General features: G+C 34.7%; 1 protein-coding gene across 1 annotated transcript in view; it reads left to right on the forward strand.

Annotated features, from left to right (window-relative positions):
* LOC105626523 (ryanodine receptor 44F) overlaps positions 1-16,783 on the forward strand; it is a 39,208-nt gene extending 22,425 nt beyond the window's left edge. The window contains exons 27-57 of the mRNA XM_012207821.1: positions 45-587; positions 794-1,612; positions 1,698-1,852; positions 2,324-2,495; positions 3,269-3,546; positions 3,720-3,940; positions 4,143-4,233; positions 4,402-4,724; positions 4,901-5,204; positions 5,291-5,444; positions 5,739-6,533; positions 6,845-7,863; positions 8,049-8,420; positions 8,675-8,743; positions 9,098-9,207; positions 9,280-9,373; positions 9,760-10,002; positions 10,422-10,442; positions 10,703-11,114; positions 11,349-11,753; positions 11,818-12,034; positions 12,149-13,004; positions 13,075-13,274; positions 14,377-14,623; positions 14,759-15,037; positions 15,213-15,499; positions 15,566-15,626; positions 15,721-15,999; positions 16,117-16,273; positions 16,347-16,512; positions 16,621-16,783. Of these exons, the coding sequence (XP_012063211.1) occupies positions 45-587; positions 794-1,612; positions 1,698-1,852; positions 2,324-2,495; positions 3,269-3,546; positions 3,720-3,940; positions 4,143-4,233; positions 4,402-4,724; positions 4,901-5,204; positions 5,291-5,444; positions 5,739-6,533; positions 6,845-7,863; positions 8,049-8,420; positions 8,675-8,743; positions 9,098-9,207; positions 9,280-9,373; positions 9,760-10,002; positions 10,422-10,442; positions 10,703-11,114; positions 11,349-11,753; positions 11,818-12,034; positions 12,149-13,004; positions 13,075-13,274; positions 14,377-14,623; positions 14,759-15,037; positions 15,213-15,499; positions 15,566-15,626; positions 15,721-15,999; positions 16,117-16,273; positions 16,347-16,512; positions 16,621-16,783 (9,512 nt within the window). The remainder of the gene's footprint in view (positions 1-44; positions 588-793; positions 1,613-1,697; positions 1,853-2,323; positions 2,496-3,268; positions 3,547-3,719; positions 3,941-4,142; positions 4,234-4,401; positions 4,725-4,900; positions 5,205-5,290; positions 5,445-5,738; positions 6,534-6,844; positions 7,864-8,048; positions 8,421-8,674; positions 8,744-9,097; positions 9,208-9,279; positions 9,374-9,759; positions 10,003-10,421; positions 10,443-10,702; positions 11,115-11,348; positions 11,754-11,817; positions 12,035-12,148; positions 13,005-13,074; positions 13,275-14,376; positions 14,624-14,758; positions 15,038-15,212; positions 15,500-15,565; positions 15,627-15,720; positions 16,000-16,116; positions 16,274-16,346; positions 16,513-16,620) is intronic.
* Positions 16,784-18,065: the final 1,282 nt, after the last annotated feature.

Consider the following 18,065-nt stretch of genomic DNA (forward strand, 5'->3'; position numbering starts at 1 on the left):
AATAATTCAGAGAAAGATAACTCAATGTCATTAAAACATTATAGAAGGAAAAGACGAGCACAAGAAAGGCTTGCTGCATATGAAAATGGCCGAAGGAGCGAAATTACAAATGTGCTATCTACTTCATCATTTAAATGACATCCAATTGCGCCATCGCGTCGAGTCCATTATCGCCTTTGCTTACGATTTCGTTGGAGAATTGCAGGCAGATCAATTGCGACGTTATATCGAGATCAAACAATCAGATTTGCCATCGGCTGTCGCTGCTAAAAAGACCAAAGAATTCAGATGTCCTCCACGCGAACAAATGAATGCTATTCTAAGCTTCAAGAATTTAGATTTGGAGGAAGATCCAGACAATCCCTGCGGCGAGGATCTCATCGTCAAGATGAACGAGTTCCACAGTGAATTAATGTCTTATGTATCCTTGACCGCTCTTCAAGAAGCAGCTAATGCCGCAAACGAACCAGCCGAAGAAATTCAGAAACCTGGGGCTATGAAACGTCTCTTTAATTTTATCAATGCTGTTAAAGAACTCGAGGAGGAATCTAAACCTGAAGCCGAGCCTGAGAAAAAAACTCCGGAAGGTAAGATTTTTATTTATTTTATATAATTATTAGTAGTAGAAATTAAAAAAACAGAAAATTTTTTTATTTCAAAATAAAGTTGGTTCTTACTAGGTTTTTTGCTCAAAATTTCTAATTTCTCGGTAACTTTTCTGCATGTAGTTATAATAAATGTATATTACGTAAAAATATTTATAAATAATAATATTTGTCTGACTTTTTTATAGAGGTATTTCGCAAGGTATTAATATCAACCATTGTGAATTGGGCTGAAGAATCGCAAATCGAGACACCGAAACTTGTACGAGAGATGTTCAGCTTATTAGTCAGGCAATACGATACCGTCGGCGAGTTGATCAGAGCCTTAGAGAAAACTTACATTGTTAACAATAAAACGAAGGACGATGTCGCATTAATGTGGGTTGGTTTGAGTCAAATTCGTGCCTTGCTACCAGTACAAATGTCTCAGGAGGAAGAAGCGCTAGTTCGAGAGCGACTGTGGAAGCTGGTGAACAATCATACTTTTTTTCAACATCCCGATCTCATTAGAGTGCTGAGAATTCATGAAAATGTTATGGCCATTATGATGAATACCCTAGGAAGACGTGCTCAGGCACAGTCTGACGCTCAAACTCAGGCTCAAGCGGCGGAAGGTGAGCCAGCATCAAAGGAGAAGGACACCTCTCACGAGATGGTCGTGGCTTGCTGCAGATTCTTATGCTATTTCTGTCGTACATCCAGACAGAATCAGAAAGCCATGTTTGACCACTTTGACTTTCTGTTGGAGAACAGCAATATTCTTCTGGCAAGACCGTCGTTACGAGGATCAACGCCATTAGATGTAGCATATTCGTCATTGATGGAAAACACCGAATTAGCTTTGGCCCTAAGAGAACATTATCTAGAGAAAATCGCTATCTATTTATCGCGATGTGGCCTGCAGTCCAATTCAGAATTAGTGGAGAAGGGCTATCCTGATTTAGGTTGGGATCCTGTCGAGGGTGAACGCTATCTCGATTTCTTGAGATTTTGCGTGTGGGTCAATGGTAAATTTTATCATGTTTTTTAATTTAATTTATTCAATTTTCTATTAAAAGCAATTAATATTAAACACTGCGATCTTAATCACAGGTGAAAGCGTGGAAGAAAATGCAAACTTGGTAATCCGTTTGTTAATTAGAAGACCAGAATGCTTAGGCCCAGCTCTTCGAGGCGAAGGTGAAGGTTTATTGAGAGCCATTATAGAAGCTAACAAAATGTCTGAGCGTATTGCCGATAGACGAAAAGTAAGCTATCTCCCTATTTTATTTAGTTAACTATAAGCGAACTATTTTGTAAGTAAGAAATTATTTTTTCTTTTGATTGTTATTTTTAAAAAAGATCTATGTGTGTATTGTCAATTCTGTGTGAATTAGTCCCTAGAAATACCGAATAAATATATCTATATATTTTGTATATAGATAATATTCCCCTAATTTCTTTATTTCGATCATTTTTACTTAGCCCTTCTTTCTTTCTAATTCTTAGAATTCGTGTGATTTTATTTATATTTATTGCATTTTGATATGCTATCGAAATTTCCTTGGAATTAATATGAACTTAATTTCTCATAATCCACATGATTTTTTTTTATTTCCAAAACAAGTTCGCTAAATATAAGGCATAAAATATGACTGTGCGACAATATTAAAATGAATTCTCCGTAAGCATGTACCCGACCTTCCATTAATTTGATATCAACTTAGTACCTCGCACAGGTGCACGACGAGGCCGAGGGCACGACTATGATGATGCAATTCGAACATCCACTACCGGAATCAGATGAGGATGAAGACTACATTGACACTGGTGCGGCGATATTAAATTTCTATTGCACTCTCGTCGATTTGTTAGGCCGCTGTGCTCCAGATTCTTCCGTCATAGAACAAGGTAAGAAAATGAATTAAAAGAATTAAGCCAGAGTTAACGTTCATCGTCTTTTACAAAATTCACAAAAATAGTTACATTTTAAATTGATTGATTTTATATATAATTTTTATGCCTGCTATTTAAAATAACTGAAATAACTGAATGTGAAATGTAAAAAAGTATAAGCAATTAATATAAAATGATTTTTAATAATATATAATATCCTTTAAATTTAAATCATTGGCAGAAATAGTATTTGAAACAACATTACAGGATTTTTTATACATGGAGGGAATTTTTTCTTAAAGTTTACCTGAAAATATGATAGTCATGGGACAATATTATATTTTCAAGAATTTTAAATATAAATCTTCCTTATTCATTAATAAAACTACAATAAAATATAAAATAAGTTTGAATACTTTTACTGAAATGCATGGTAAAAATCTTTAAAATATGTATTATACCACAACTACCATATTTTTGGAGTAAATTTTAAAACAAAATTCTCTCCCGTATAGAAATCTAAACAAAAAAAAAGATTTTAGAGAAATTATTAAGAAAGTATTAAGAATAATCATACCATCATATATTGCATTGTATAAAATAGCTCGAAAACTTCACTACATGCGAACGACAATGAATTATCTAATAAAAATCGTTTATTTCTTTCTTAATGACCAACAGAGGCCTTCACAAAATCCGTTGGTAATATATGAAACGAAATTTTGCTTTAATAGACTATTAGTATCATAAACAATGCCCGTTTGTTTAAAGTCCTGCAATTATTTCAGGGAAGAACGAATCTCTGCGAGCCCGAGCGATCTTAAGATCGTTAGTACCCTTGGACGATCTTCAGGGTGTACTATCTTTGCGGTTCACTCTGCTCAATCCCGCCGCCGGCGAGGAACGACCGAAAAGCGATACACCGTCTGGTTTAATACCAGGGCACAAACAAAGTATTGTGCTGTTTCTCGAACGTGTTTACGGTATCGAAACGCAAGAGTTGTTCTACAAATTGTTGGAGGAAGCTTTCTTGCCGGATCTTCGCGCCGCCACCATGCTCGACAGAGTACGAATCACATTGATGTTTATATACCTCGCGAAAATCATTCAAATTTAATTATTCGGAAATTTCTTTTTTTTATAATTTGATTTCTTTTTATAATTTGAAAGGTAATAAATTTTTAAAAATCGCAAATTGAAACATTTTTATATTGTCTGATTTAATTTTTCGTTTTGCAGAACGACGGCTACGAATCCGAAATGTCGCTCGCTATGAATCGTTACATAGGAAACAGTATTTTGCCGTTGTTAATTAAGCATTCCAAATTTTACAACGAGGCAGATAATTACGCGAGTTTACTCGACGCCACATTGCACACGGTATACCGACTTAGTAAGAACCGGATGTTGACGAAGGGTCAACGCGAAGCTGTCTCGGATTTCCTTGTTGCATTGACTAGGTAAACAAAAACTTTTTAACTATCGAATTCTTTTGCTATTCTTTTGTTCTAAGAGAAAAATTTTCATTTGTTTTGTAAATTTCAATTCTATTATTTAAAAATAATTAAGATTAAGAATAAGGGCTTTCTATCTTAGTTGGTATAGTCTTCACAAATTTATGAATTATGTTCTAAGAATTAACTCGATAATTTTTCTTTGCAGCCAAATGCAGCCGAGCATGTTGTTGAAGTTGTTACGAAAGCTGACTGTCGATGTGTCTAAATTATCAGAGTATACTACAGTAGCTCTCAGAGTACGTCAATTGTTGTTACCTTTATTTACAATTTATTTATTTTTTGTTCAATCTAAATAATTATTAAAAATTAACAACTGTAAAATTTTGTTTACAAAAGTAAATTTTGTTAAGCAGAATCTCTATTGTTAACTTTACTACTGCATAATTTAATTTTTATGTTATTAGTTGTTAACGCTGCATTACGATCGCTGCGCGAAATATTATGGTTCCACCGGCTCCACCGGTCAAGGAGCTTACGGTGCGTCAAGCGATGAAGAGAAACGTCTCACGATGGTCCTCTTTAGCAATATATTCGACTCCCTGTCTAAGATGGACTACGATCCAGAATTATTCGGAAAAGCGCTGCCTTGCCTGACAGCCATCGGTTGCGCTCTGCCGCCAGATTATTCTCTATCGAAAAATTACGATGACGAATGGTACGGCAGCAAATCAGCCTCGACTCAATCACCCGACGGTCCTTACAATCCGCAGCCAATCAACACTTCCAGGTTAATTCTTATTATTAAGAAATTATTATAGAAATCATAAATAAAATTTTAATTATTATAGCAATCATAAATAATTTGAAAATTTTTAATAATTTGATAATTGTAACATATGGAAGATATATATATGATTTTGAATATTTTAACATTTTAATATCTTCTTTACAATCTTCTTTTAGCGTGGTGCTCAATAACGATCTTAATCAAATAGTACAAAAATTCTCTGAACATTATCACGATGCTTGGGCTAGTCGTAAGTTAGAGAACGGTTGGACTTATGGAGAGCAATGGTCGGACGTGAATAAAACTCATCCGAGATTAAAACCATATAATATGTTGAGTGATTACGAACGAGAGCGATACAAAGAACCCGTCAGAGAGAGTTTGAAAGCTCTCCTAGCAATTGGCTGGAGTGTGGAGCATGCAGAGGTCGATGTACCGTCGACCAATCGTAGTTCGATGAGAAGATCTTCTAAGAGTCAAGTAAGAAATTATTTGCAAAATTTATTATAACTATAAAAGAAATATATATATATATATATATATATACATATTTTCAAATATGTTAGGGGGACTCGGCTAATCCGTTTAATTACAATCCTCATCCAGTAGACATGACTAATCTGACGCTAAGCAGAGAAATGCAGAACATGGCTGAACGTTTAGCAGATAATGCTCATGATATTTGGGCAAAGAAAAAGAAAGAAGAACTTACTACCTGCGGTTAGCATAAATTAAATATGATCTAATCTCAATTTTTATCTCTTGTTTTCTTTATTCTCTCTCTCTCTCTCTCTCTCTCTCTCTCTCTCTCTCTTCCCGTATTCCCAACTATTGATATAACTATTAATTAAAATTTTCCATTCAATAATATAACTATAATATAATACATCTATTAAATTACAGTTATATTGTTGAGTAGGAAATTATAATTAACGTTAATATTAATTAATGTTTGTTGGGTTAAAATTTAATTTATATATTAAATAATTTTTTCATAATATCTTATGATTACAGGAGGTGGCATTCATCCTCAGTTGGTACCTTACGATCTGTTAACTGACAAGGAGAAACGAAAAGATCGTGAACGATCGCAAGAGTTTCTCAAATATTTACAGTATCAAGGGTACAAGCTTCACAAACCTAATCGCGGCGGCACAGAGACCGAAGTGGCTGGTGCAATTGCTGCGGTAGAATTAAGATTTGCTTATTCATTATTAGAGAAATTGATAGCTTATTTGGACAAGGCGACGATCAATATGAAGCTCTTGAAACCCTCCGATACGTTCAGTCGAAGAAACAGTTTTAAGACCTCGACAAGAGACATCAAATTCTTCAGTAAAGTGGTCCTACCACTAATGGAAAAGTACTTTAGCACGCATAGAAACTACTTTATTGCTGTAGCTACTGCCACGAACAACGTCGGTGCAGCGTCATTGAAAGAGAAGGAGATGGTAGCTGCTCTTTTCTGCAAGTTAGCAAGTTTGCTAAGATCGAGACTCGCCGCTTTTGGCGCAGATGTGAGAATAACGGTTCGTTGCCTGCAAGTACTAGTAAAAGGTATAGATGCTAAGAGTCTCGTAAAGAACTGTCCTGAGTTTATCCGAACGTCCATGTTGACTTTCTTCAACAATACCGCCGATGATCTGGGTCACACGATTTTGAACCTCCAAGAAGGGAAGTATAGTCATCTCAGAGGCACTCATTTGAAAACCTCCACGTCATTATCGTATATCAATAGTGTGGTTCTACCGGTGCTCACTGCGATGTTTGATCATCTTGCCGCATGCGAGTATGGCAGTGACTTGTTACGTAAGTATTTACAAAATTAATAAAATTAAAATAAGTTCAGAGTGGGAATGTTATTTCAAATATTATTTCAAATGTTATTGAAAATAATACTTTATCTATTTATATTATTATCATTTTTTTGTAAAAATTTGTTATTGTTACTAGTTTTAAAAAGTAATGTGTTACTGTTAGAAAATAACACTTCATTACTTTTTCTAACTTTAAAAATAATTAATCATTTTAATTTAATTACTATTAATATTATTAATTTAATTAATTAATAATCAATACAATTTGAACATTAATTTACTCATATTCTTCGTTTTACGTAGTTGATGAAATTCAAGTAGCATCATACAAAATGTTAGCGTCTTTGTACACTCTTGGAATAGACGCTAGTTTAACGCACGACAGAAAATACCTCAAGACTGAGATCGAGCGACATAAACCTAATCTAGGCTCCTGCTTGGGTGCCTTTTCAAGTTGCTTCCCAGTGGCCTTCTTAGAGCCTCATTTGAACAAGCACAATCAGTATTCCCTTCTAAATCGAATCGCAGATCATTCTCTAGAAGCTCAAGATATTATGACAAAGATGGAATCGAGTATGCCAACATTGGAGACCATCCTTAATGAGGTCGATCAGTTCGTCGAATCCGAGAAGACCTACAACGATGCTCCTCACGTCGTTGATGTAATTCTACCTTTGCTCTGCTCTTATTTACCATTCTGGTGGGCGCAAGGGCCTGACAATGTGAGTCCGACTGAAAATACCTACGTCAGCATGGTAACGAGCGATCACATGAATCAGTTGCTGAAAAACGTGTTGAAATTGATCAAGAAGAACATCGGTAATGAAAACGCACCGTGGATGACGCGCATTGCGGCCTATACGCAGCAAATCATTATCAATTCGTCTGAGGAGTTATTAAAGGATCCATTTTTGCCTCTCGCCGAACGCGTCAGAAAACGAACAGACACTATGTTCCACAAGGAGGAATCTCTTCGGGGTTTTATTAAATCTTCGACTGACGATACCTCGCAAGTTGAGGCGCAGATTCAAGAAGATTGGCAATTACTTGTGCGCGATATCTACTCATTCTATCCCCTATTAATAAAGTACGTCGATCTTCAAAGGAATCAATGGCTGAGGAACAATATTTCCGAAGCCGAAGATCTATACAATCACGTAGCAGCTATATTTAATATCTGGTCCAAGTCACAGTACTTCTTACGCGAAGAACAGAATTTTATATCAGCGAATGAAATTGATAACATGGTGCTCATCATGCCCACTGCAACAAGAAGACCTGCTACAGTGTCTGATGGCACCGCACCTTCCGGAGGAGGCAAAGTTCGTAGTTATTTTATTACTTTTCAGCAAAAACAAGCTAACGTTATTTACCGTTTTCTACATTAAAATGAACATTAAAGACGACAAATAACGGCAACTTGTTTCCTGGGGTATTTGATTTTGCTAATCTACATTTAATTCAAGAATCAAAAGATCAAATAATTAAGTATCTCTTTCATATTTAGAAAAAGAAAAAGCATCGCGACAAGAAGAGAGACAAGGACAAAGAAGTACAAGCATCTTTGATGGTTGCTTGCTTGAAAAGATTGCTACCTGTCGGCTTAAATCTCTTTGCCGGTCGCGAACAAGAATTAGTGCAGCATTGCAAAGATAGATTTCTGAAAAAGATGCCGGAATCTGATATCTCGGAATTTGCCAAGACTCAATTGACACTGCCGGATAAGATCGATCCTGCCGACGAAATGTCTTGGCAACATTATCTATACTCTCAATTAGGTCAGAAGAAAGACGCAATGGAGCCTGTAAAAGCTCAGCAGCTGGAAGATGTCGTTGCTAGAATTACCGACATGGCCAAAGTTTTGTATGGTTTACATATGGTTAGTTATGAAGCTGTTTAACATTATTATATAGCTGTAATTTTCAAACTTTTGGATATTCACAGTACTTAAGGAAAAATCTTCGAAGCTTTGTAACTTTTTTTTTAATTTGCTATTGATATCAATGTTTTCGTGAACACTGGAAATGCAAACGCTACTTTTGGAAATCAGTTTATCATATCATCATTTTTCTGTTTCTTTAAGTCGCGCCGAAGTATTCATCGTATTCATTCCGTACTTTTGTTCTCGAGTAGATAGATCATCCACAACAGCAGAGCAAGAGTCAATATCGTTCAGTGGTGTCGATCCAGCGTAAACGAGCGGTAATCGCTTGCTTCCGCCAAACTTCCCTACATTCCTTGCCAAGGTATCCTTCTTGTTATTTAGTTATGTTTTCTCTTCATTTGTGATTTCACAACATTATTAATTTTTTTAGTCACCACATTTTTATTTTAAGTTAAATTGAATGTCAGCGGTGTGTTTTGTGTTACTGATTTATGTAGAATTTATTAGCTACTTTGCTGTTTGTTAATCGGAGAGAGAAATAATTAGGCAATAAGAATTGATCAGTTTTGAGTGTTATAATATTATGTAACTGCAATAATTAACTGCAATAATTAATGAAAGTGATTGTTAATGATTTAATGAGCGCTTGCTGTTTACCTGCACGCTAACAGGCGACAAAGCCGCCGCCATCGCGAGATGGATGGAAACGCGTGTTGTGCGCTGCTAGAAAAAGAGCGGCGATTGCATGTTTGCGTAGTGAACCTCTATATAAATTGAGAAGGTATGATTAACGCAAATTAATTTCTACTGTTTCTTTGAATAATATTTTAATTATATAAATTTATTCTTTTAGACATCGAGCGATAAATATTTTTGCACGAACGTATTACGAGCTGTGGTTACAAGATGAAAATGTGGGTCAAGAAGTTATGATCGAGGATCTTACGGTAATGGCGACCTATATTATTGAACCCTTAGTACACATGATTCAGTCATTCGTATCCTGCGCATTTCTTTTCTTTGAAAATACTGGGAAATACTGGGAGCACCTTAAATAAAAGTATTCTCTCCTTTTTTAAAAATACAATTTTATAAATATTTTCTAAAAACAATCTAAAGATGTTAAAGATGATATGTAAGATTATACTTAATATTTTTTACGTACTTTTAAAAATGACAGAAATTAACCCGGAATACGAAAGACCCAGAAAAGTATCGAATGTATTAAGGATTAAACCACAGACTTCTCTTTGTTTGTGGATTAAGCTGATTGAAATGTAGATAATTTAACATAAAATTAACAATAATATTAATATTATATTTTTTCTTTCAGCAATCGTTCGAGGATGCTGAATTGAAGAAAATGGATAAGGCTGAGGACGAAGGTAAGCCCGATCCGTTGACACAATTGGTGACAACATTCTGTCGTGGTGCTATGACTGAACGATCAGGCGCTCTTCAAGAAGATCCGCTTTACATGAGTTATGCTCAAATTATCTCAAAATCATGCGGAGAGGAAGAGGAAGAGGGTGAAGAAGAAGGTGGAGGTGAAGAAGAAGGAGGAGCTTCGATCCATGTAAGCATCTTTGATTGATAAGTTCTCGTCTGATATAATAGATACAATTCTCTCTCAAGTAAGAAAATAGAATTCTTTAAATTCCCACTAAATCAGTCTACCGCATTAATAAATTCCCTATTTTTTTCTAACTTACTAAAAGCGGAGACATAAACTATTTACGGTAAGAATAAGTAGTTAGTGCGAGAATTCATCCGCTTAATATATGCAGTCCAAAGTATTAACATATGAGTTTTCCATATTATAACACCCGAATTTGTTGAATTATATATTGTTTTATTCATTCAAAGCGATATGTATAATATCATTCATGAGTAAGCAAAACATCGTAAGCTATCAAGATTTGTCTTCCTCTCATCAATCTATTACTAACAATATAATTAAATTGTGCACATTTTTCTTTTAACGTAATTCTCAAGAGGCCAATGCATAAATTAATGGTAAGATATTCCATTATTTAATGAACATTTTTTAATATAAAATAATGTTAGATCTTACTAACAAATGTAAAATAATTATATAAAATTTTTAATTAGAGAAGTTTAATATTAATTATATTTTTTATTATAAATTATTATATGCTTGGTTAAAAGTAATGTATAATGTGTATGTATATTTATCAAATTTATGTGAAAGTGAGTGAAACATGAAAGTGATTTTATTTTTATATAATATTTTATCATATGTTCTGTAATTATAGGAGCAAGAAATGGAGAAACAAAAACTCTTGTTCCATCAAGCTCGACTAGCAAATCGCGGCGTCGCCGAAATGGTCCTTCTGCATATATCAGCGTGTAAGGGCATTCCTAGCGAGATGGTGATGAAGACTTTAGAGCTTGGAATTTCGATCCTACGTGGCGGTAATATCGAAATTCAGCGAGGAATGCTGAATCATCTGAAGGAGAAAAAGGACGTCGGTTTCTTCACGTCCATTGCAGGTTTAATGAACTCTTGCAGCGTGCTGGATCTGGACGCTTTCGAAAGGAATACGAAAGCTGAGGGTCTCGGTGTTGGTTCCGAGGGTGCAGCTGGTGAGAAGAATATGCACGACGCCGAATTCACTTGCGCCTTATTCCGCTTTATTCAACTCACCTGCGAGGGTCACAATCTCGGCAAGTATTACTCCGCTGAACATCAATTAACAATAACATTACATCAATAATATAATTTCTCATTCAACAACATAAATGTAATTAATACATATAACAATTATACATATAACAATTATATTGTTCAGGAAATTATAATATTGATGTAATGTAACTAATTGTGTTCAACGGAACATTATCACTATATACACTATTGAAAGTAATTCGATCAAATGACGTTTATTCTATGTTCAATAGATTGGCAGAACTATCTTAGGACACAGGCTGGTAATACGACGACGGTGAATGTGGTCATTTGCACCGTCGATTACCTACTGCGATTGCAGGAATCGATCATGGATTTTTACTGGCATTACTCAAGCAAGGAACTCATCGACCCTGCCGGCAAAGCAAATTTTTTCAAAGCTATTGGAGTTGCTAGTCAAGTTTTTAATACTCTCACTGAGGTTATTCAAGGTCCATGCGCACAGAATCAACAAGCTTTAGCGCATTCAAGATTGTGGGACGCAGTCGGAGGTTTTCTTTTTTTATTCTCGCATATGCAAGACAAACTATCAAAGCACTCCAGTCAGGTGGATCTTCTGAAAGAATTGCTTAACTTGCAGAAAGACATGATTACCATGATGCTTTCCATGCTTGAAGGTATATCTCTTTTCAATTTTGTTAAAAAAATGAATAAAATAATCAATATTCATGTAATTTAAAGGTAATGTCGTGAACGGGACAATTGGAAAACAGATGGTAGACACTTTGGTCGAATCGGCTAGTAATGTAGAACTGATTTTAAAGTACTTTGACATGTTCTTGAAACTAAAGGATCTTGTATCATCGCCGAGTTTCTTAGAAGTCGATCTTAACAATGACGGTTGGGTGTACCCTAAGGATTTCAAAGAGAAGATGGAGCAACAGAAGAGTTATACCAGGTATTACGCTTGTAAAATTACCTATCATCTAATATTTTTCGAATTAAATTACTCTATATCTAAAATTTAAGATTTAAAGAAATCTAAGTTTATTTATTTTTCAAATGTTTTCAGCGAGGAAATTGAATTTCTTCTGGCCTGTTGCGAGACGAATCACGACGGCAAGATCGATTATGTTACTTTCATGGATCGTTTCCATGAGCCGTCGAAGGAAATCGGTTTCAATCTGGCTGTATTACTCACCAATTTGTCCGAACACATGCCTAACGAACCGAGACTAGCCAGGTTCCTTGAGACAGCTGGCTCTGTTCTAAATTACTTCGAGCCATTCTTAGGCAGAATCGAGATCCTCGGTGGTAACAAGAAAATTGAGCGTGTGTACTTCGAGATCAAAGAGTCGAACATCGAACAGTGGGAGAAGCCGCAAATTAAGGAATCGAAAAAGACCTACTTCTATAACACGGTAGTTGAGGCTGGTGAGAAAGAGAAACTCGAAACCTTCATCAACTTTTGCGAAGATGCTATTTTTGAAATGCAACACGCGAGTGCGTTGATGACCGTAGAGGAAAGCGGCGGAATCGGCAAAGCGAGGGAATCGTCGTACACGTATATGACCGAGGATGATGAAGAAAGAAATAAAGATCCAATCAGGCGTGGTATACAAGCCATCAAAGATGGTGTTTACTTCTTCTTTTATATGTTCTCGCCTACCAATATTAAGAACAAGATTGCTGAAATGCAACAGATGACGATACCCGAGCTTTTCATTGGTTTCTTCAAGATGATTTTCTACGCCTTCTATTATTCTGGTTTCGGTGTTGGCTGTGTGATCAAATATTTCATGAGACTTCTATTGACATTAATGAGAGGACCGCATGTGGAGGAGCCTGTTGTAATCAAGGAGGAGGAAGAGAAACCATCGAGACATTTACCTGCTTTACCACCGACGCCGGATGAATCGAATTTACAAGTAAAACTTTCTCAATAAATTATGTTAATACAACACTAAGAAATATTATTTAACAAATTCGCATATATAGGTGCAAGCCTTTGGAATGGATATAACGAAAGAAGAAGGAGGGCAAATAAAATTAGCGCCGCACGAATCGACTACTTCTACACCACAATCCAGTATCGAAGAAACAGGTGAGAGTACACCCGAAGAGGGTACTGGCGAGGATGGAGCGAGAGCTGAAGGAGGAGAAAGCGAGCCGCCTGTTACTTTAGCTGATTTACTTGGGTTAGTATAAATATAATAGTCTATTATAATGAAAAATAATTAAATGATCTATAAAATTATAGTTAAGTTATTTTATAATTTTATTTTTAACAGTTTTATTTTTAACGTTATTAAATTTAAGTTTATTTGTCATGGTACAAAATGTGCTGCAAAATGAAAAACTTTAATACAAATTAAAAAGGAATGCCTAGATAGTACGCACATCTAAAATCAGAATATAAGATGTCTCAAAATATTTTTAAGACATTTTTAAGACGTCTGATGTTCAGATTTTGACAATCATGATGTTTCGACATTGGGCCAAAGTTTTACGTATCTGCAGATTCTCGTGAAACGAAGAAAATACGCGTTTGCCGCATGTCGCTACGACAATTTTCTATTGAGTTATAGCGCTTCGAAAATTCGGCAGGCGCGTACGAATTGTTGAATAAGTGCGGCGTGCGCTTGTGTGTCACATGCATATGACGCTTATGCTACTACGTTACTATACTACTACTACGGCTGATCAGCTCTGACCAATAGTAATCGTTTGACACGTGTTTCGCAATGCGAACGCATGAGTGAGGCTCATGTCAGCGGCCTCACCTATTAAGATCATAGGTCGATATAATCGACAATATTTTCGCATAGAAAAATCGTAGCGAGATAATCTTGGTCATCTTGGAAAGCTGAAACTTTAGCGCTTCTAATGACCGCAGAATCATGTACCTAAGATAATCAGATCGTGAGATATCATCAGTTAATTACAAAAATATAATTAATTTCACTCCGAAACGAGCATCCTTGCAGCAGATATCAATATATCTTTAAATTACGATATCTCAACCTGAAAAAATCATAACTGCTTAAAACAAATTGAAAAATGCATACTTTCCTTATTTATAACAATCATTTATATATTAGTATTATTATTATTATTATATATGTGTAATAGTTCTATTTTAGCATAAATTACATATTAGTGTTATTTTATCTTCCTTTTTTAAAATAGAATATTTTCATTTTACTGTACTGTATTAATTCAATTTAAATAATAATTAATTAATAAATTGTTTGTAAATTTTTTTTATGAATTAAATGCTTTGTTACAATATTTGTTTAGCGGAGAACAAGCCAGAGCGCAAGCTGCCGCAGCGGCAGAAGCAGCGGCGGCACAACAAGCAGCCATGGCAGCAGTTGAAGCCGAAGCAAAGCAAGAAATTTCAGTCGAACCTTCCACAGGATCGAGTATCGATCTGTCCCAATACAGTCATCGTATAGTATCCTTTTTGGCCAGGAATTTCTACAATCTGAAATACGTCGCGCTAGTTCTCGCCTTTTGTATCAACTTTATGCTACTATTCTATAAGGTTTATCAACATTTTCTATTATGATTTTTTTTTTCTGTGCAGACACAATAAATTAAGTATAAAAATCTAAGATTCTCTATAAATTCAAGTTTTGCATGTATATCGGTTTTTCATGTACATTAATTTTAAATCTAGGTTTCATCTTTGGCTGATGACTCGGACGAAGAAGGTAGTGGACAAATAGCGGATTTGTTAACGGAAATATCAGGCGAGGGGACATCGGGTTTGGCAGGTAGTGGCATGGAAATAGGCAGCGGTAGTGGTGAAAACGGTTCAGAAGAGGAAGACGAAGAGGTTCAGGAATTTGTAGAAGTGTCTGAGGATTATTATTATATGGCTCACGTCATGAGATTACTGGCTGCTCTTCATTCAATCGTTTCACTCGCTATGCTCGTCGCATATTATCATTTAAAGGTATTTGAAACTATAATAACAATAACTACACAATAATGAACAATCTTGAACATTTTTTTTCTATAATGTTTTCTATTGAATGACAAAATATTTTAATAAATTCAATGATATGTATTCATATAATTATCGTAATTTAAAAAATGAAATAATTTACAAAATATTTATATTTTTTCAGGTACCATTGGCTATATTTAAACGAGAGAAGGAAATTGCACGACGAGTAGAATTCGATGGATTATACATAGCCGAAACACCAGAAGAAGATGACATTAAAGCGCACTGGGATAAAATGGTAATATCAGCGAAGACTTTCCCCGTTAATTATTGGGACAAATTTGTAAAGAAGAAAGTCCGACAAAAATACAGCGAGACGTATGATTTCGATTACATCAGCAATTTGCTCGGAATGGAAAAGACTTCTTTCAGCCAGCAGGAAGAAGAAGGATCTGGCTTAATACATTTGTAAGTAGATATTATGTCTCAAGTCTTTCCGTGAGATTCTTTAATGTAAAAAGTAATTTTTTATAGCATTGTAAATATCGACTGGAGATATCAAATATGGAAGGCCGGAGTCACGATCACCGATAACGTAAGTTCTTTCAAGTAAATTTTCAGCGAGATTAATTCATGTATTATATGTAAATTATGTATTAAATACTTATATGTGCATATTTGATTTCTAGGCTTTTTTGTACAGTTTGTGGTACTTTACATTTTCAATCCTCGGCAACTACAACAATTTCTTCTTCGCCGCTCATCTGTTAGACGTCGCGGTCGGTTTCAAAACTTTACGAACAATCTTACAATCGGTAACACATAACGGCAAGCAGTTGGTCTTAACAGTGATGCTACTGACGATCGTAGTATACATTTACACTGTGATAGCCTTCAATTTCTTTAGAAAGTTCTATATACAGGAGGAAGACGATGAAACAGACAAGAAATGTCATCATATGCTAACAGTATGTTTTACAGAAATACATAAAAAAAAATCTTTTTTTAATTATAATGTATTTCATCTATAAACTTTGCATTATTTTAATTTGAAACTGTTGATACACTTTTTTATTTACTTTCAGTGTTTCGTTTTCCATTTGTACAAAGGCGTAAGAGCCGGCGGTGGTATAGGCGATGAAATTGGTGAACCTGACGGAGACGATTACGAGGTTTATCGCATAATGTTCGACATCACGTTCTTCTTCTTCGTGATCGTCATTCTGTTGGCTATCATTCAGGGTGAGTATAATCGATTGATCTTCGATTGTAGTAGAAAAAAAAAAAACAATATTACATCGCGATTGATCCTTAGGTTTGATCATCGATGCGTTCGGCGAACTTCGAGACCAACTCGATAATGTAAAGACAAATATGGAGAGTAACTGCTTCATTTGCGGTTTAGGAAAGGAATATTTCGACGCAGTACCGCATGGGTTTGATACTCATGTGCAACAAGAGCATAATTTAGCAAATTACATGTAAATATTTATAAATATTTTATAAATATTTTATGCTTTTAATTTTACAATGAGATATCAGAAAAAACTTTTTATTATCAATTTCTATATAATTTTAAACCACAATAGGTTCTTCCTTATGCACTTGATTAACAAACCAGACACTGAATACACTGGTCAGGAGACTTACGTGTGGAATATGTATCAACAAAGGTGTTGGGACTTCTTCCCGGTGGGCGACTGCTTCCGCAAGCAGAATGAGACAGTAGAAGAAGAGGCCAAGAAAAAATAAAATTAATCCTGACTCTAATTAAGGTGACCAATAGAAACGATCGATCTTACTTGATGAAGAGGACTCTCTTCATCGAACAGTGTCTTCGATAATTTAGCATAAATTTTTGCTCATCGAGAGTGCGTGATTAGCACTCATTTAAAATCAAATTTCGAAAGTTCTACATCTTACCTCATAACAACAAAGAAAGAATGTTTATCTTGTAAACTATGCCTCCGTTTTCCACTTGATAATTTATTCCGACTAACTAATAGACTTTCTGACGTGTGAATGTAATGCATTAATTGCGTACTGCGTGTAATGAGGATTATAGAGAAATTCGTGTCTGATACCGCATCGGGGGAATTAAATTGAACATATTTTTCCAACTTTGTAAAAAATGACATAAACTGTATCATTAAAATCAGCAATTTTCTCTTTTAGATTATATTTCTAATACTAGATAGCAAAATCATTGACAAAAGCTCGATTTCCTTCGATCGGCGGTACGTTATTGTTAAATCGTTGGAAACGGCGGAACTGACTGCACAAATTTACATATTCATAGTTACAATATTGCCTTCTTTTCATACGTCGGATGATCTATACTGTATAATTTTATGCTATATCGCATAAAATACGAAAAGCGATAACAAGTTTGAGATATAATGATAGAATAAGTAATTAAATTAAAGATGTTTAAAGTTTATGTAATGTGCAAATCTTTTTCTGACTTATGTGAAAGTGGGAACTTTTTGGACATTATATATGACTGGGCTCACGATATATCTGAGAATGTCAATATATTGTAAATAAAATTCTACAGCAGGACTATCTGGTAATAAATAAAGACATAATTCTTTATTTCGTTATATTAGAATCTCTCTTTAACCTTATGCACATCAGTTATATATTTTTTTCAAATTTAATTTAAAACTTAAGCTTTATTAGCTTTATCTTCACAGAATAATTTTAAAATTTACAAATATATAAGAAATGTGTTAGAATCTACAAATTATTAATATCATTACGTTCTTATTTAATTTACTTAGATTATGTATGGAAAAAATTTTTTAAACCTATATATATATATATATATATATATACCTATTCAAATTTTAAAATTATTAAAAATTCTTTTTATTTTCATTGAAATATATAAATATAAATAATATCGGAAAGAGAATTTTAACAAAAAAGACTTCGTTCCTCTTAATCAGTTTTGAGATCGATGAAGCACTAGCGAAATTCCGCAAGACGTTATGACGCCGTGTCGTATCGATGTCTATCCCTGCATAGTAAA

This window comes from Atta cephalotes (assembly GCF_000143395.1).
Source record: "Atta cephalotes unplaced genomic scaffold scaffold00005, whole genome shotgun sequence".
NCBI lineage: Eukaryota > Metazoa > Arthropoda > Insecta > Hymenoptera > Formicidae > Atta > Atta cephalotes.